Source organism: Plecotus auritus, assembly GCF_963455305.1.
Source record: "Plecotus auritus genome assembly, chromosome: 3".
In the NCBI taxonomy this organism is placed as follows: Eukaryota; Metazoa; Chordata; class Mammalia; order Chiroptera; family Vespertilionidae; genus Plecotus; species Plecotus auritus.
This window is the reverse complement of record NC_137772.1, coordinates 142,237,608-142,256,866: the sequence shown is the minus strand read 5'-3', so window position 1 is coordinate 142,256,866 and position 19,259 is coordinate 142,237,608. Positions and strand designations below refer to the sequence as shown.

Here is a 19,259-nt window from a genome sequence, read left to right as displayed (position 1 = left end):
ACAAATCCTACAGACATCAATAAGATAAGAGGATATTAAAAACAACCTTATGCCAATGCATGTGACAATTTAGATCCAATGGACAAGGTCTCAGAAAAAATACAGGTGACAAAACAGTAGAGAATCTTACTGGTTGTATGTCTATTAGATTAATTGAAATCATTATTTAAAATATTTGCCACTGAGAAATCTCCAGACTCAAATAGCTTCACTAATGAATTCTTTCACATGTCTATGGGAGAAATAACACTAATATTGCATTTTTAAAACTATTCACAGTTTTTAAAAATAGAAAAAAGTATTTTCTCTATATAAATATAACCTTGATATCAAAACTAGCAAAGAATCTTACAAGAACATGAAATTAGAGAATATACTCCAGTGATATAGACACAAGAATCCTTAAGAAAATAGAAGTTAAATTCAGTAATATATATCACACTACATGAATCTGAAAATCACTAGTACCCATAAGTAGCTTCTATAAACAAACAAATAAATAACACAATAGAATAAATGTAAAAGACTAGAACAAGATATTTCACACAAGAGGACATTTGATAGATGAATAAACATGAAATACTAATATACTAGTATACCCACCAGAATGATTAAAATGGAAGAAAAAATACCAAATATTGGTGAAGTTTCAGAGCATTTAGAACTCTCATAAATTAGTGTGTGATATTGTCAAAATCACTTCAAAAATCCTGTAACAGTGTTGATTTAAGCTAAATATAAACATAACTGTGACTCAGCAATTCTATTTCTCAGAAAATCATGTATGTGTTCACCCAAAAACATGGATTTTCAGAACAGCACTATTTTTTTAATTGACACTAAACACAACTAAACAGTACATGTCTATTCAACCTCAGAATGGATAAATTATGTAAATAGTATTCACACAAAGAATAGTGTAAAGCAAGAAAGAACAATCTATAATTTAGCAGACAAGATGGCCAAATCTCACAAATATATTACCAAATGCAGTAATACAGGAAGGAAAAAGTTATGCTATCTTCACTTGTTTATGTATCAAGAACTCCAGAGTATTATAAATCAGAAGAGTGGCTATCCTTGAGGGGATTGTGCCTGGAAAGGGAACATGAGAAGAACTTCTGTATTCCTGGAAATGTTTTGTTTCATGATCTATATGTGAGATACACTGTTTAATTTATGATTTTTCAGTGTTATACACCTACACTAACTTAGTTTACGTTATTATCCTATATAATAAAAGCCTAATATGCTAAGTGTCCAGTCTTCTGGTCATCCATTCAACCAATCAAAGAATAATATGCTAATAATATGCTCAACTGCTCGCTATGACGTGCACTGACCACCAGGGGGCAGATGCTCCAACCAGTAGGTTAGCTTGCTGCTGGGGTTCGGCCGATCGGGACTGAGCAAGATGGGCCAGACACACCCTGGAGCCCTCCTGCAGTCCCTCCCTGACTTGTCAACCTCCTGCAGCACTTCCCGGCCCTGATTAGGCACCAGTGGGGTCCCTCAGCCTGGCCTGTACCCTCTTGCAATCTGGGACCCCTCAGGGGATGTTGGAGAGCTGGTTTTGGCCCAATCTCACAGGCCAGGCTGAGGAACCCCACTGGTACAGAATTCGTGCACCATACCTCTAGTATGTCAATAGAAAGCTAAAGAAAGAGCCTATGTCTGAAAATGGATTCAGCCTGCTGGTCACCGGAATTAGGCAAACACAAAACAGACACACAAAAAAAGGAAAATACAAGTTAAAGTAGTTTTAAAATACCTGCTGATTTGAGAATTCTCTCAGTAAAGTGATTCACATTTTAGCTCACCCCAATTCTGATAGACTATCCTCTGTTTCTGTGTCCTATAGAAGACTCATTTTTCTCATTATGAAAATTGAATAATTGCTGTGATTATACAACAAAACAAATGTAAAACCCCTTTGTCCAATGCCTAGAACACATACAATAGTGTCTGCATCATAGAATTTGTTTTATTTTCTTCCCAATTTAAAGATGTTTGCAATCATCTGTAAAACCTGAACATACATGATACATAGAAAATTTTAACATGCATACATTTAACTAAACATCCTTGGGAGCCCTTTAAAATTTAATGAGAATTGGCCTGAATTCTCATCTAATATATAGCCAGCATTGCTGAATTCTTACTTTTATTACTGATTTCTTCATGTCTACTTTGTTCATGTTTTAACTTTCCTGTATATTTTAACAAACTAGATGTTTCACAACTTCCTTTGTTCCTTACATACCACTGATTCAATTTTTTAAATTTCGTTATTGTTAGGTGTGAGCAATCCAAAGGACAAAATTTATAAGACTCAAGTGTAGTTCTGTGGTTTGGGTAGTTTTAAAGGGTAGCAAGGACCTGCTTTGATTTGGAGAGGATAGAACACTGACAAGTAGACAAATCAACTTCCTATGAAATGACCAGGAATACTGATTCATAAGAAAAGTCCTATATTGGAGCAATCAAATGAATGAAGGTGTAGACTTAGGTGAGTTTTACTTTAGGGTTAAGTAAGATATAAAGAATTAGAGGTAGCTAAGTATAGACCTTGCAGGTACTAAAAAGCTCTGTAGATTAAAGTAGATATAGATTGTGGTGTCTGTAGTGTGGCAGAGGGGCTCAGCACAGGGACCCTGATACCTCTACCTTCAGCTTTCTCTCCAGAGTCACAAGCCCTCGTCAGTTCTCACACAGCTCTAGCCTGCTCCACCCTCCCTCCGCTGGAGCCCAGGGTAAGTGGTGGTGAGCAAGATTTTGTTTGTCAGCCTGGGTCTCTATAAGACTCCTGCATTTCTTTGGTGGACAGAATCCCTGCTGATTTTCACAGCCAGATATTACATGAGTATTTCTTCCTGGCTCTGGTTCTCTGAACAGGGTAGCCTGGTTTGTGTTTGAGACCCCATGCTCCTCAGGGAGCTACATTTTCAGCTAAGCTATCTCTCAGGAATCTCAGCTGCCATTTGTAGGAGCCAGATCAGCCCTTCATGTGGCTCTGCTTTTCCTTTCAGTCTCAGTGTGGGCTCATCTGTAAACCCTTGGTTGTAAGACTTCTGCTCAGCTCATCTTCAGTTGGTTATTCAGGTTGATTGTTCTATATTTTAGCTGTACCTCCAGTTTGGTCCTGGAAGGAGGTGAGTATAACTTGCCTCTATCCTGTCGCCATCTTGGATGCCCCTATTTTACATTTTTAAATTTGATTCTGCTAAATTGTTAATGTGATGATTGACGTTAACACCTCATTTGCTGTGATACAAGAAAAAAAAAGATCAAAACCACTAGAACATTATAAATTGCTAGTAATATTATAATATTGGTAAAATCCACCTTGAGAAATTCTGTAGGCATTTTAGAAGAGAGTTCATTTACATCCCCTGTCCTATCCCATGAAAGGCAAATCTGAGTCTACTTGTTTAAATCACTATACACCAGGAACTCTTTTTCATAGATTAGTTTGTATTTTATGTCATCCAATAATATCTCTTGTAGATAGGTTAAAAATGAAAATAAATTACAAATACTATTTCATAGGAGAAAAATGACGCTAATTATATCATAGAAACCAAACACCACATGGCATTTTAAGCTGGACTCTATTATTTAGTCCACAGCCTCACCTCTTTTATTCTTCTCTGCTATCAGTAAAATATTTGATTAAAAATATGTATATGTAATATTACAGATTATCTAATCAAATATATAATTTAAAATATATGTTATATACTGTATGTGTTATATATACTATATGACATATATCATATATTAAAATATAAAGTGTGAGGCATGTAATTGTGAATCTATTTTCAGAGGTTAAATGAAACTCCCAATGTGCTGGATTTGAGAACTAAAAATAATAATGTAGAAGGGGAAACCAAGGTGGCGGCATAGGTAAGCACCTAAACTGCTGCCTCGCACAACAATTTCAAAACTACAACTAAAAGACAGAACGGACACCATCCAGAACTACAGGAAAGCTGGCTGAGTGAAAATTCTACAACTAGAAGGAAAGAGAAAAGCTCACAGAGAATTGGAGGTACCGCAAAGGGTCTTTGTGCGCGCAGAGAGGAAGGGCGGCTGAGAGCCTGGCTGACTTTCTCTGGCGGAAGGGGGAAGGAAGCCCCCGATCGCACTGAACCTCAGTTCTGACTGCACTAAACCCCAGTTCCGGGCGAGACCCTGGGGACCCATGCTCTTACGGGGGGAGTCTGGACTCTCGGGCGGAGACTCAGGAGCCGGGAAGGCAGAGGTCTGAAGGTGCGCACATGCCAGTGCGCACAAAGGATGCGGAGGTTACCACAGGCTTTCCCTAGTGGAAGGGAGTCAGAGGCTCCTGACTGCACTGAGCCCCAGTTCTGACTGCACTGAACCCCAGTTCCAGGCGAGCCCCTGGGGACCCACGCTCTTGTGGGGGGAGTCTGGACTCTCGGGCAGAGACTCGGGAGCTGGGGAAGGCAGAGATCTATGCCTGCAAGCAAGGGCAAGGCTGACGGGAAGCCAAGACTGTCTGCTCCGCCCTGAGACTCCACCCCATCCAAGCTGAGCACAGAGGCTATTGCAATTTGGCAAGTCTAATCCTATAAGGCTGTCTCCAGAACCGAACTTCTCCCAGTGTAGACATAGCTGATCCTTACAGCCAACTGGCCTGGAGGTCAATTCCTCCCAGTGATACCAACAACAATAAAGACTTAATTACAACAAGGCTGTACACACAGTTCCACAAAGGGGTGCACCAAGAGTGTCCACCTCAGGTTAACAGGGGAGGCTGACCCACTGGGCTATATAGAAAACCTAGCACACAAATTTACCCTACCAACTCAGGGAAGCAGTGAAAATGTGGCACCAAAGAAACAGATCACAAACGAAAGAAATGGAGGAAAACAAATGACTGGATATAGAATTCAAAACAACGGTTATAAGGCTTTTCAAGAATATCCTAGAAAAGGCTGATAAATATAACGAGACCCTCAAAGATATGAAAAAGGACCAACTAGAAATTAAACATACACTGACTGAAATAAAAAATATTATACAGAGACCCAAAAACAGAATAGAGGAACACAAGAATCAAGTCAAAGAATTGAAATACAAAGAAGCCAAAAACACTCAACCGAAAAAGCAAAAAGAAAAAAAAATCCAAAAAGTTGAAGATAGTGTAAGAAGACTCTGGACTACTTCAAGCATACCAACATCAGAATTATGGGGGTGCCAGAAGAAGAGAGAGAGCAAGATACTGAAAACCTATTTGAAAACTTCCCCCACCTGGTGAAAGAAATAGACTTACAAGTCCAGGAAGCGCACAGAACCCCAAACAAAAGGAATCCAAAGAGGACCACACCAAGACACATCATAATTAAAATGCCAAGAGCAAAAGACAAAGAGAGAATATTAAAAGCAGCAAGAGAAAAACAGTTAATTACCTACAAGGGAGCACCCATACAATTGTCAGCTGATTTCTCAACAGAAACTATGCAGGCCAGACGGGAGTGGCAAGAAATATTCAATGTGATGAATAGCAAGAACCTACAACCAAGATTACTCTACCCAACAAAGCTATCATTCAGAATTGAAGGGCAGATAAAGAGCTTCACAGATAAGAAAAAGCTAAAGGAGTTCATCACCACCAAACCAGTATTATATGAAATGCTGAAAGGTATTCTTAAAGAAGAGGAAGAAGAAAAAAGTAAAGATAAAAATTATGAACAACAAATACATATCTATCAACAAGTGAACCTAAAAATCAAGTGAATTAAAAACCTGTGGAACAGAATAATCTGGTGAATATAATAGAATCAGGGGCATAGAAAGGGAGTGGACTGATAATTCTCAGGGGGAAAGGGGTATGGGGGGTTCAGGAAGAGACTGGACAAAAATCATACACCTATGGATGAGGACAGTGGGGGGGGAGGTAAGGGCAGAGGGTGCGGTGGGAACCGGGTGGAGGGGAGCTATGGGGGGAAAAAGGAGAAACAATTGTAATAATCTGAATAAAGATTTATTTAAAAAAAAAATCCTTCAAAACATAAATAAATAAATAAATAAATAAATAAAAATAATAATGTAATAAAAGTAATTCTTAGATGCTTTAATATCCTAAACACCAGAAATGTTCTGTTGATTCAATTAGTGTCATTATTGAAGCTGAAAGTTATTATGCAGTGTTTCTTTCATCCTCTTAGCTATCAGTCTAAGGTCTAAACCAGATATTCTGTTTTGTGCCAGTTAATCATAGAAAATATTTTAATCTGTGAGTTCTGCAGTAATTTGCTGCTCCTCTGCATATAGTGTTTCTCATTTAGGTTAAAAAGTATGCTTCTCTAATGATTAATTCAACATGAAGCATTAATTAAGCACCAAATGAAGTTATAGTAATAGAAATAAACCCTGTATTTACAATGATAACTAACCCTTTTCCAAGTAGTTCAGGCCATATCATCAATATTTTTAGAAGTATCAAATATAAGGTTGTCAACCATTTCAGGAACAGAACTAAAGGTGGTTTGTCTCCTTGATTACATGCCACCTCAGATCTGGAAATATATCAAAACATAAAATGCTTTTTTCTTTTTTGGCACAGAAAGACTAAATAAAGATGAATATATTGCCCATTCCAAATGATTGGACTCCCCACTCCCCCCCACCACCACCCAATTTGTATATTCACCCTAAGCTGAGCTCCTATGGGATGCCTTTGTGTGAATGGCATTATTTCAAATGATATCATCACATAATGCTTTTTTTCACTGCAGTCCCCACATTCAAATGTACTTTGGAATTCAGCCAAGCATACAAACAACAATATTTCACATCCCCAATTCAAAAAAAGAAAAAGACAATTTTCTGGCTATTCCACAGCACGATGTCCAGCTAAATTGTTATTATAATCATCTAATTAAATGATAACAAAAGCAGAGGAGAAAATTATCGTCCACTGACAAGAAACAAACAAAAATAAGGGAGAGAACAGCTGTGGAATGTGTGTAAATACAGTTTGTAAAATATACCATTGCAAATTCTAGAGAATATGAATTTGCAAAGAGTTGCTGTGCTTTTATTCTGCTTGCCACAGGGACAAAAATTTTCTCTACTTTTCTTCATTGCTGTTCCCTCTCCTTCTCCATCCATGTCTCCTCTTCCTAACTTCTAACTGTCAGAGTGTCTCAGAACTCATTTTTCAGACCTCTCTTCTTTTCTTGCTCCCTAGGCTATTTCTTGCACCAATTTATTTTAAATAAATATTTCCATCAATGACCCATCCCATAAAATGTATTATCTATATCCAACTACCTAGTTAATATAAAAGTTATTGGTTGCTTAATAAACAGCTCAAATTTAACACATTCCAAGTTAAACTTGTTATTTCTACCTATCCCTTTAAACCTTTGTCTGCCCTATCTTTCTTAGATCAATATGGCATTCCCAATAAAATTTGCACAAGCCTAAAACTGTACATTGTTTTATCCATTTGTTATTTTTTTAAATATATTTTTTTATTGATTTCAGAGAGGAAGGGAGAGGAAGAGAGAGTGAGAAACATCAATGATGAGAGAGAATCATTGATTGGCTGCTTCCTGCATGCCCCACACTGGGGATCCGAGGCTGCAATCAGGCATGTGCCCTGATCAGGAATCAAACCAGGATCTCCTGGTTCGCAGTCAACACTCAACCACTGAGCCACGCTAGCTGGGCTACATTTATTATTTTTTTACCATATTTAGTCAGTAAGATATAGGGATGCTACCTTAAAAAGATTTATCAATACAACCATTGATCACTACCTCTCCTGCTAACACCTTCTAGTTCACAATTTATACTTAGATAATGCAGTAATTTCCTAAACATTCCTCTGATTTCAATCCTATTGTTATGAGTCTAAAAAGCAACCCTAATGATATTTTTAAAAAAATCAGACCTATCACTCCTCTCCTTAGTGGTTTATCTGTATCTCCTAATAATATGCAAATATTTATTTTTAAGATTGAATCCAAATAGACTACAGGGATTTACATGATCTATTTGTATTTAAAAAGCAGCCTAATCCTGTTAACTTTCTCTCCAACCTCTCTCCCAGTCACTCACTATGATCTACAAATCTTACATTTCTTGCTGTGCTTTTAAAATACCAAACTCCTTTCTGCCTCATACCCTTAGTACTGGTGGTCCTGCTCCTGAAATGTTCCTTCCTCAATATTTTTACATAGTAATTCCTGATTCCATACAAATCTCTGCTAAAATTTCATTTATTCAGAGCCTGACCAATTTAGAAAATAGTCTAATAACTCTTCAGCCACCAACTATATCATGCTAGCTTTCATACCCAACTGTAATTTTCCTCAATTTTTACAGTATAAATAGATACATAATATTTCATTGAATCTTTTGCTAATTGTCTATCTCTGTCCCACCGAAATTTAAGTTGCATTAAAGACAAAAACATTTGTTTTTCTGCTCTCTATCCCCAAATTCTAGAACATCAGTACTGGCCATATATACACATATATGCAGTTTTCTTCATTTTAAAGAATTGGTTTAACACTTTGAGTACACAAAATAAGATTAGTCACCAACATTGGAAAAAAGCATAATTTCATCATTGATCCATTTATAATTGTATATTTTTATCCTATCTAATAAAGAGGGAATATGCTAACTGACCCTCACGCCATCCCAAAGATGGCAGTGCCCACAGCCAATAGGAGAGAATATGCTAATTGACTGCCACACCCTCAAAGATAGGGGTGCCCACAGCCACAAAATGGCAGCGCCCAGTCCCCTCAGCCCCGTCAGGGCAGCAGGCACACGGCTCTGCACGCCTGCCTCTGGAGTCCCCCAGTCCCCTCAACCCCCCAGCCACCCAGGGACAGCCCGAGGTGCAGGAAAGCCTTGGATGGCAGCTGCCAAGCTGATGCCTGAGGTGCAGGCAAGCTTTGGATGACAGCTTCCCAGCCGCCCAGGGCCGGACTGAGGCGTAGGCAAGCCTCAGATGAGAGCTGCCCAGCAGCCCAGCCGCCCAGGGTTGCCCAAGGCTCAGGTAACCAGGGATGGCCAAGGCTTGCGCTGCCGGCAGTGGCAGCAGCAGAGGTGTGATGGGGCATTGCCTTTCCCTGATCACTGGGTCATCTCCTGCCCCTGAGGGTTCCCAGACTGTGAGAGGGGGCAGGCCAGGCTGAGGAACCCCCCCACCCCGCCAATGCATGAATTTTCATGCACTGGGACTCTAATAAACTAATTTCTTGTGTGTTTTTCATCGTCATGATTTTTGAGCCCTATGTTAATTCTGATGTTAGCAGTAGGTTTTTCAGAGGTACCTTATCACTTTGAGGAATTTTTCTTCTATTGTTGGTGTGCTAATAGTTTATATTATGAAGTTCTATTGAACTATATGAAATAAATTGTTCTGTTTCAATTGAAATGATCCTATGACTTCTATTATGTCCTATATATACTTAAGCATAAAAATAAAGGGGACTTTTTCTAGATTAAATGACTCTTAAATGACATAAATGCCAAATACAATATGCAAAATTCATATGAATTCAGATTTGTAAAAGAAATGAAGGTAAAACATTTTGAGACTAGTGAGAAAATTTGAAAATAGACTAGATATTAACTTATAATAGAAATTATAAGTTTTATACATTATTAAAATGTACTATGATTATTTAAGGTATTCAAAATACATGTGTGAATTATGTAGAAGTGAAATTTATAACTAAATTTTTTTCCAAACTATTTCTGCATAAAATCCCACCATCTTAAAAAATAAGAAAAAGGAAAAATAACTGGGAAAAATGCTTTAAAGTTGTTACCTTTACATGGATCCATTTCTTTTCTTTGGGATATGTGTAATTGTTTGGAATAGGTTTAAAACAATAGAATGGCTAGCATGAGTAGTAGTTTCATGTAGCTATATTGCCAGGGTTTTGACATATACATATGCACATAAATGAAATCTCCATTTCCTCCAATTATATCTTGAATAAATATATTTCAGGATTCGGTCAAAAGACATTATGTCTGCATAATAACTAATTAAAAATTTTTAAAGTATAAAAATGTCACAAAAATAGAATTTATATGTGTGTGTTGGAGAATCACTCATTTTACTTGCTTAGAGATCTATATATTTGTTCATTTTAAATGATATATAGGTGTTCACAGCCGCCGTCGCTCCCCAATGCCTGTGCCGCCTCCAGCTCCAGCGGAAGGAGAAGGGGGGTAAGTAAAGAGGTCTCTGTACCATGGCTCCTACCAAGCAGACTGCCCGCAAATCGCCAGGGGCCAAAGCCCCGAGGAGGCAGCTGGCTACCAAAGCCGCTCCACAGAGTGCGCCCTCCACTGGAGGGGTGAAGAAACCTCATCGTTACAGGCCTGGTACTGTGGCACTTCGTGAAATTAGACGTTATCAGAAGTCCACTGAACTTCTGATTCGCAAACTTGCCTTCCAGCGTCTGGTGGGAGAAATTGCTCAGGACTTCAAAACAGACCAGCGCTTCCAAAGTGCAGCGATTGGTGCTTTGCAGGAGGCAAGTGAGGCCTATCTGGTTGGCCTTCTTGAAGACAACAACCTGTGTGCTATCCATGCCAAACGTGTAACAATTATGCCAAAAGACATCCAGCTAGCACGCCGCATACGTGGAGAACGTGCTTAAGAATCCACTATGATGGAAAACATTTCATTCTTTTAAAAAATGTCTCTTCTTCCTGTTATTGGTAGTTCTGAACGTTAGGTTTTTTTTTTTTTCCATGGTGTCAAAAGGTACCTAAGTATATGACTGCAAGTTGAAAATAGGGGGCAGAAATCAGGTATTGGCAGTTTTTCCATTTTCATTTGTGTGTGATTTTTTTTAATATAAATGCGGGGACATAAAGCATTAATGCAAGTCAAATGTTTCAGTGAACAAGTTTCAGCAGTTCAACTTTATAACAGTACAAATAAACCTGTTAAATTTTTCCGGACAATGCCAGCATTTGGATTTTTTAAAAACAAGTATATTTCTTATTGATGGCAACTAAATGGTGTTTGTAGCATTTTTATCATACAGTAGATTCCATCCATTCACTATACTTTTCTAACTTAGTTGTCCTACATACAAGTACATGTTTTTAATGTTGTCTGTCTTCTGTGTTGTTCCTGTAAGTTTGCTATTAAAATACATTAAACTACAAAAAATGATATATAATATTTAATTATGTGAATATACAGCAGTTTTTTATTATTTTTAATTACTTTCTTATTTATCAATTCTTGACTTTTTTCCCTAGGAGTTTGCTTTTGAGAGTACTGTTTGCTTATGAACATCTTTGTACATTTCTAATATTGCACTTTGGAAGTCATATCCCTTGAGCTGATAATTTTCAATTACATTGCTAGAGAGAAGAAAATGTATAAATTCATAATTATGAAATCATGCTCAAATGTAGCATCAAACTTTAACAAAGTGGATCTATCATTTTCACTCCCACTATAATGGATCCCAGTGGATTTATATTCTTCTCAACATTTAGTTATTATCAGATTTATTTTTCACTGTGGTATTTTTTTTCCAAATAAAGTGTATATACAATATAATTCCATTGTGGCTATGATTTTTTTAACACTATGAGGTTGAACACCTCTTTATAAATTATTGGCCATATCTATATCCTTATCTTTTTTTCTTTTCTTTCTTTTTTTTTTGTTTTGTTTTGTTGTTGAGATACCTATTTATGCCATTTACTTTTCTTGGACTCTTTATACTTTTCTTAGTGATTTATGAAATTTCTTGATATAGTTTTAATACTAATTTGTTTTGATTACATGTTTTGAAATGTATTATTCAGGATCACAATAAGTATATACTGAATAAATGAATGAATAAGTATTATGTTAAAGCACTGTTCAAATACTGGATTTTGCATTCAGCAGCTGTGTAAATTTAGCAAAGTACTTAATTCCTGTGAATTTTAATTCTCTGCTTATAAGTATTTAATTTCTATTTATAATAAGTATCTACTTACCAGTTTTATATCACTATTTATTTTAGTGATAAACTAATATTGTGCAAAAGTTGAAAAGCATTATTATTTATCTTATAAATACTCAATAACAGATAGGAATATAGATGCATACATGTATACTAGTACATACTCTATATATCAAATTTTAAAAACATAGATCAATATTTTAAGCATAAAAGAAATATGATACTGTAGTGTTTATATCATTCTACCACTCAAAACCATATAGCAAATAATTTGTTTCTGAGATTGAAACCAAATAATATTTCTTAAAAAAGATGCATATTTAAAATTTTAACCACAAAAAGTTCTACATATATATGTACTTTAGTCTTTCTTTAAGTAGAAATTTAGGAGTCTGACACACTATTCAAGATTTATCACAGTTTAAATAAGGATAATCATTTATTTTCTCTTCTGTTTGTAGAATGATCCTGTTCAACATACCTATGTCCAGATGTAAGGTGCCTATATAAGTTCCTTTGCCCAGTTGTGTCTAATACTTAACTGACCAAAGTTCATATGAAATTATATTTTCTTGATCTCCTTTATCTCTTCATTTTATTTGGCCAATTTGTCAAAGCATAAACAGTCTTATACTTTATTATTTTAAAGGTTAGTAATTATATATTTTGTCTAGTACAATATAAGACCATTTTTGAGTTTTACTTGAAATAATGACGTCTCAATATAACCAGGAAGATAGGTAGAAAATAAAATATAATATTATGCATATAATTTTAAGTTCAATTTTTATAGCTTATTCTTTAATTAATGTGACATACTGCTCACTGAGTGATGGTATATTAATTTCAGGTTTTAGTTTTGGAATTCTGCCCAAGTTGTTCAGTTGCACTATACAAAATTAGCCAGAAGTCAATTGATAAATGGATAACTAGACCTAATCCCACCAAATAAATAATTTTGTTTGATGCATACTATTATTTTAGCTATGTCAATGTTTTTTTTTTAACAGTTAAAGAGCTGTCTTCTTGTTTAGGTTTAAATTATTTGAACAAAAGTGTTTTGTATGTCAGTGTCACTGCTCACAAAACTCAATAACCTGGAGAAGTTCTACTAGATTTCTGAAAAACATGAAATTAAAACATGCATGGTTGACATCTCTCCATGAAATGACCATAGAATGGGGAAAGCAAAATATAGATGTAAGATAAGGTAACTATTAACAAATATCACCTCAGACTAAAAACAAACAAACAAAAAACTTTAAGAATAAGGTGTTTTTTCCAACTCCAAGACCATGTGGATTCCTGCAACAGAGAGGAATTTACAGGTCTGCTCCAACCACGAAGACAAGAGGAGAAACAGTCCAGAGATGGGAGACGCTGACGACGCCTTGCCACGCTAGCAGTCAGAAGCTGTGCAATGCAGCAGCTTGCCTAGGACCAAACCAGAGAGGGTTGGACCTGCATTGCCACCATGTGCCCACCATCCAGATATCATTGCTGACATGTACACATAAGGAACTGTTTGACATTGAAACGGGGACTCAGAACTGTTGGACATTGAAATTGGGACTCAAACATTTTTTGCTATTTTATGTTTATTTCTAGTCTGCAGAGGCAAGATTTTTTAAAGGAAAGAGAAGGGGAAAAAATAGATACAGAGGCAAAGAAGCATCGAACAGACTGTCAAACTACAGCAGGAAGGCAGAGGAGGTTTTTTTTTGGGGGGGGGGGGGGCTGTAAGAGATCAACTGAAGGACTTGTACGCATGCATATAAGCATAACCAATGGATAAAAGACACTGGCAGGGGGGCGGGCAGGTAAAGGCATGTACTGGGGGGAAGGGGAGGCTGGGGGGAGGTCAATGGGGGAAAAAAGAGACATATGTACTACTATTTGTAATACTTCAAACAATTAAAAAAATAAATTAATTAAAAAAAAGAATAAGGTGTTTTCCCCCCTCAATTACCCATAGGAGAGAGCTAAATTAAAGTAGAGAATATAGTATTAAGTTGTCACATGTACAGACTTTCTCTCATTAGACTATACCACCAATCAGTTTCTGTAGAATCCTACTCCAGTTATCAGGACTGTGTAACAAATTATTCAATACCTTAGTTGCTTAAAACATTTATTTTGCTTATTAGAGCATTATAAAAGGTGGTTTGGAGAATGGGGCTTGAACCATCTGAAGGCATGCTGAGAACATGTGAGAAGACCTGGGGATGAAACACCTGGATTTTCTCAGGCAGCTCTCTCATTCCCTCTCTTTGTAGTCTCTTCGCGTGCTCTCTTCAGTATACTAGTAGTAATTTCAATGTAACCAGATTTCTTATACCACCTCAGGGCTCCTCAAGCACTTGTCCAAGACAGAGACAGACAAATGTCTCAGAAGTACATAGCCTCACTTTCATCATTATATAGAATGTCCCAAAAATGTGTACACACTTTACTAGTTGATAGCTCAATTTTTGAAAATGAAATGTATTTTAATAAACACTGCCTTTATAATTCAAAAAGTATGTGTATATATATATATGTATATATATATATATTTTTAGACACCCTATATATTGGTCAAGGCTGTTACAAATTCTACTCATTTCAAGGAATTCAATATGAAATTATAAGAACAGGTGGATGGAGTATATATGTTCATATTATGTATGTATTGGTATACTATAAATATATGCATGTAGGTATATGTATATGTGTGTATGTGAGTATTGGTGTACATATCTTTGGAAAAGACTATTTGCTTCAATCTCTGAAGTGGAAAAGATCATTATGCTGAAAGACAAAGTCATGTATTATAGAATTGAATACCTGAAGTCTATATAATCTTATTAATACAAAATAGGGTGAATACAATCTTGCCTGAAGTAGCCTAACTACTTTTTCCAGTTGTTCTTAAAGTAAAATGCTTAGGTATCAATTCATAAATTTCAGGAAGTTGAAAAATATATATCTTAAAGTGAGTTTCTCTATAGTAAAATGAGAATTTATTAATTTAAGATTAATTTACTAATTTACTTATATTACTTATTCATTTAAGATTAGGTGGATGAATTAGGCCCACTGGTTTCCTCATGTAAGACAAATTCCTTAGACAAGGACATTCAGTATTTTAAGAAAAAAGGAACTGTGTGACAAGATATTCAGTTGACAAGAGAAGCTGAATGGGTTTACCAGATTAATAATTCAAACTACTTGCTCTTCTGGAAAATACTGTATCTAGAATAAGTAGAAAATGTACATGTATTTGTTATTTCAGTCCAAATTAACACTATATACTTTGTATTTTGAAACAGCCTTAGACTGTTACCAAAATCTGTTCCTTGTATTTTTACCAGTTCTGCTGCAGTAACAAAAATCCCCAAATCTGTCCAACTGCCCATCAGTAGATGAGTAGATAAAAAAGCTGTGGTACATTTATAAAATAGAATACTGCTCAGCAGTAAAAAACAAAACAAAAACAAAACAAGGAAGTCTTACTTTTGTGACCTGGAGAGCATTATGCTAAATGAAATAAGCCAGTCAGAGAAGATGAGTACCATATGATTTCCCTCATATGTGGTCTCTAATGAACAAAATAAACTAACCAACAAAGTAGAAACAGACTCATATACAGAGAACAGACTGACAGTCGTCAAAGGGGAGGGAGTTTTTGGGGGATAGGTGGAATAGGTGAAGGAATTAAGCAAAAACAAACAAAAACTCATAGATAACAGTACGGGGATTACAAGAGGGAAAAAAGGTGGGGGGAGGTATAAAAGGGTAAATGGTGATGGAAGGAGACTTGACTTAAGGTGGTGAACACACTATACAGTTCACAGATGATGTATTATAGAATTGTATACCTGAAACCTATATAATTTTATTAGCCTGTGTGCCCCCCAAGAAATTCAGTTTAAAAAATCCCCAAATGTCAATGACTTACAACAAAAGCATTTGGCATTTGTTTATTCTTCAGTTTCAAAAACATTATTCATGTCATTCATGGACTATGGGTCAGCTGTACCTCTCCTCTATGTATAATCTCACTACAGGGCCAGGCTGAAGGAGGAGTCATTATCTGGGACCTTCTGTTCTTATGGCAGAGGACAGAGTGCCAAGTGCAAAGTTGACTCATACAATCACATTAAGTGCTTTTATTTATATACAGCATAGTTTAGGTTTGCCCATTTTCCATTGACCAAAACAAGTCAAATGTCAAGCCCAATAATAAGGTGAAGAGACATGTCTAGAATGTGTGATTATCTCAGTGAGAAATAAATAATTTTTTAAAAAATACAATGTTCAAAAATAAAATGCCAATAGAACAGATTAGTGTTCAGTGTGAACCAACCTTGCCAGCACCTTGATTTCAGACTTCTAGCCTCCAGAACTGTGAAAGAATACATTTCTGTTGTTTTAAGCCAAAAATATATATACATACATACAAAAATAAATAAATAGATAATAAATTAAATGAATACATAAATAAATGCCAAATCTGGCAGAAGGACTGGGTCACAGATTTGACATTTTAATTGGATGCCCCCAAGAACTTGCTGTGAACTGATTCTAGTTAGAAGTTAGACTAAAACAATGTGTATGTAGGCACACTGTCTTCCTCATGTAAGACAAATTCCTTGGACAATGACATTCAGTGTTTTAAGAAAGGAGGAACTGCCACAATAAGACAGAGACGTGACAACTTACCATTTGGCAAGAAAATCTCAATGCATTTAAACCTGAGTTTGCATTTTTATTTTCTAGGTCCCACCCTTTCTCCGTTAATGCCCCAAATTTCATATTGGATATTTTATGAGGTTGTGAATTTGATTAATATTATAATTTGAAAGCCTACCAAATCAACCTTTCATTCTTTGGTTACTGTGGTGATCTTGCTTCATTTATAGAGATTACTTAATATAAGAGAAACTTTGTGCCATGGATAAAATTTTGATATTAGACAAAGTTGTCATTCTCTTTTCAGTTTGCTCAATGTTATTAGTAATAACCACCCCATCACACAGATACAAGTTATTCTTACATTCATTTTTTTTCAGCAGCAGCCACAAGTTCTTAATAAACTTCTCTTTGTTGGTCATTTCATTTTAGGTTAAAATAAGTAATACTTTAATAGATTATACTAGTAATTTTTGAAATTCCTAAGATTCCAGTGACCAATTTCTGAGTTTATTAGCATGATTTTTTACTACCTTTGGGTTTCAACTCATCAATCTAACTTTTTCCCACGTCACTACAGCCTTTCCTAGTACAAATTTATGTATAAACCAGAGTTGGTAGTTTCAAGCATCAAGAACTCCCATCAAATAATTATCGCAAGTAGTAATTCATTGAAAGGCTATTGATAGAAAAAAGGACAGCAGGAGATTTGAAAAACAAGCAGAAACAAGCAACAATTCAGCATAAAAACCAGTCTGATGAATATATCAGTGGTTCCAGTAGTTAACAATGGGCATTTCAAATTATACCATTGAGTATAACAGCCCTGGTTTCTGCAAGCAACTGTTATACTGCAATAATTTCTGCACCTAGAGACTCAACATTGTATCTGTGGTATGTGTTACAATCCTTAGCTAGAATGATTTCTTCTTGAACCTTATTTCTTTGTTGCTATCTTTTTATTCAATTTTGAGGTATGTACACCTAATTTTAAATACTAGTGTCTTAGTTACAAGAAAGTCCGAGAAAGCGATGATCTCACTTTCCTATAGTAGAGAGTTATTCCTACCAATACTCATGAAGTGGAAGATAACAAAAATAGGAAGAGGGTTCAGATGCAGGGCAACAAAAATAAAATGACCTTTGTCCAGTATACACTGAGTGGCCAGATTATTATGATATCTAAACACATAATAATCTGGCCACTCAGTATATATATATATTAGAGGCCCGGTGCATGAATTCATGCATGGGTAGGGTCTGGCCAGCCAGGCCAGGGGGAGGGGACATGGGTAGTTGGCCAGCCTGCCTGCTGGTCGAACTCCTGGTCGAGGGGACAATTTGCATATTAGCCTTTTATTGTATAGGATATACACTGAGTAGCCAGATTATTATGTGTTCAGAAATCATCATAATCTGGCTACTCAGTGTATATACTAGTACACCTACTTACTTCTATTCATAGAAAAGTAATTTGAAGTAGATAGCCCATGTAATAATGGAATAGGTTTTGATAACTATGTATTTTATTTTATAGATCAGACAAAATTATGGTCTGTTTTTATAAATAAACTAGAGGTCCGATGCATGAAATTCATGAAAGAGTAGGCCTTCCTTCCCCTGGCTGCCAGCACCGGCTTCCCTCTGACATCTTGGACCCAGGCTTCCCTTGCAGCCCCGGCTTTGTCCGTAAGGTCGTCCAGAAATTTGTCCAAAAGGATGTCCACTCTAATTATCATATTAAGCTCTTATTATTATAGATGCTTCTTTTAATACAGTCACACCCATTATTTAGATATTATCTATGGCTACTATTGTAGCAGAGTTAAGTAGTAAGACAGGCCATATGGTGCACAAATTATAAAATATTACTACCTTCTATTTACAGAAAAAAGTTGTCAACCTCTGCTATAAATTATTGATATTTTCTGAAATGTTAGGAGCAAAACAGTAAATATTGTGGTAATTTGATTACCATTTTAATTTTCTTCATTTTTTTTAAGTTTTGTGCATTGAAAAATGAACCTAAATTTCTCTTAGCGAAACGTTTCATTCAAAATCCTATATAATAAAAGGCTAATATGCAAATAGACTGAATGGTGGAACAACTGAACAACCATGCACTATCACATGCACTGACCATCAGGGGGGATGTGCAGAACATGGCGGGCATCGGCCGCGGCGGGATGGTGGAGCAGGTGAGTGGGGGCGCCAGACCAAGGGGGGGCGCTGGTCGCTGTCATCAGGGCGAGCCCCTGGTGGTTACTGAAAATTCTTTGCTCCCGCGAGCCACGGTCCCACCCAGTGCTCACACTCACTGCCGGTGCCCAGCACCAGCCCCGATCTCTCGATGCCATCAGCGGGTGCAAGTGGCGGCTGTCAGCCCCAATCGCCCTGGACTTCTCCACCGCCCCCTGCTCCTGAGGAAAGATCGGGGCCGGCAGCTGGCTCTCGCACCCACTGCCAGTGCCAGCCCCGCTTGCACCCACTGCTGGTGCCTGGCGCAGGTGTGAGCAGCGGCTACCAGCCCGATTGCCCCTGAGGGCTTCTCCACCTCCCTTGCTCCTGAGTGGCGATCAGGGCAGCAGCTGCTGCTTGCACCAC

The 19,259-nt window shown here is 36.8% G+C and overlaps 1 protein-coding gene across 1 annotated transcript; it reads left to right on the top strand.

Annotated features, from left to right (window-relative positions):
• Positions 1–10,256: 10,256 nt before the first annotated feature.
• LOC308244860 (histone H3.3A-like) lies at positions 10,257–10,667 on the top strand (the record flags this gene model as incomplete). The annotated part of the gene is made up of 1 exon (XM_080661151.1): positions 10,257–10,667. One exon carries the CDS (start codon positions 10,257–10,259, stop codon positions 10,665–10,667), a length of 411 nt encoding a protein of 136 aa, XP_080517277.1.
• Between the last annotated feature and the right edge of the window lie 8,592 nt (positions 10,668–19,259).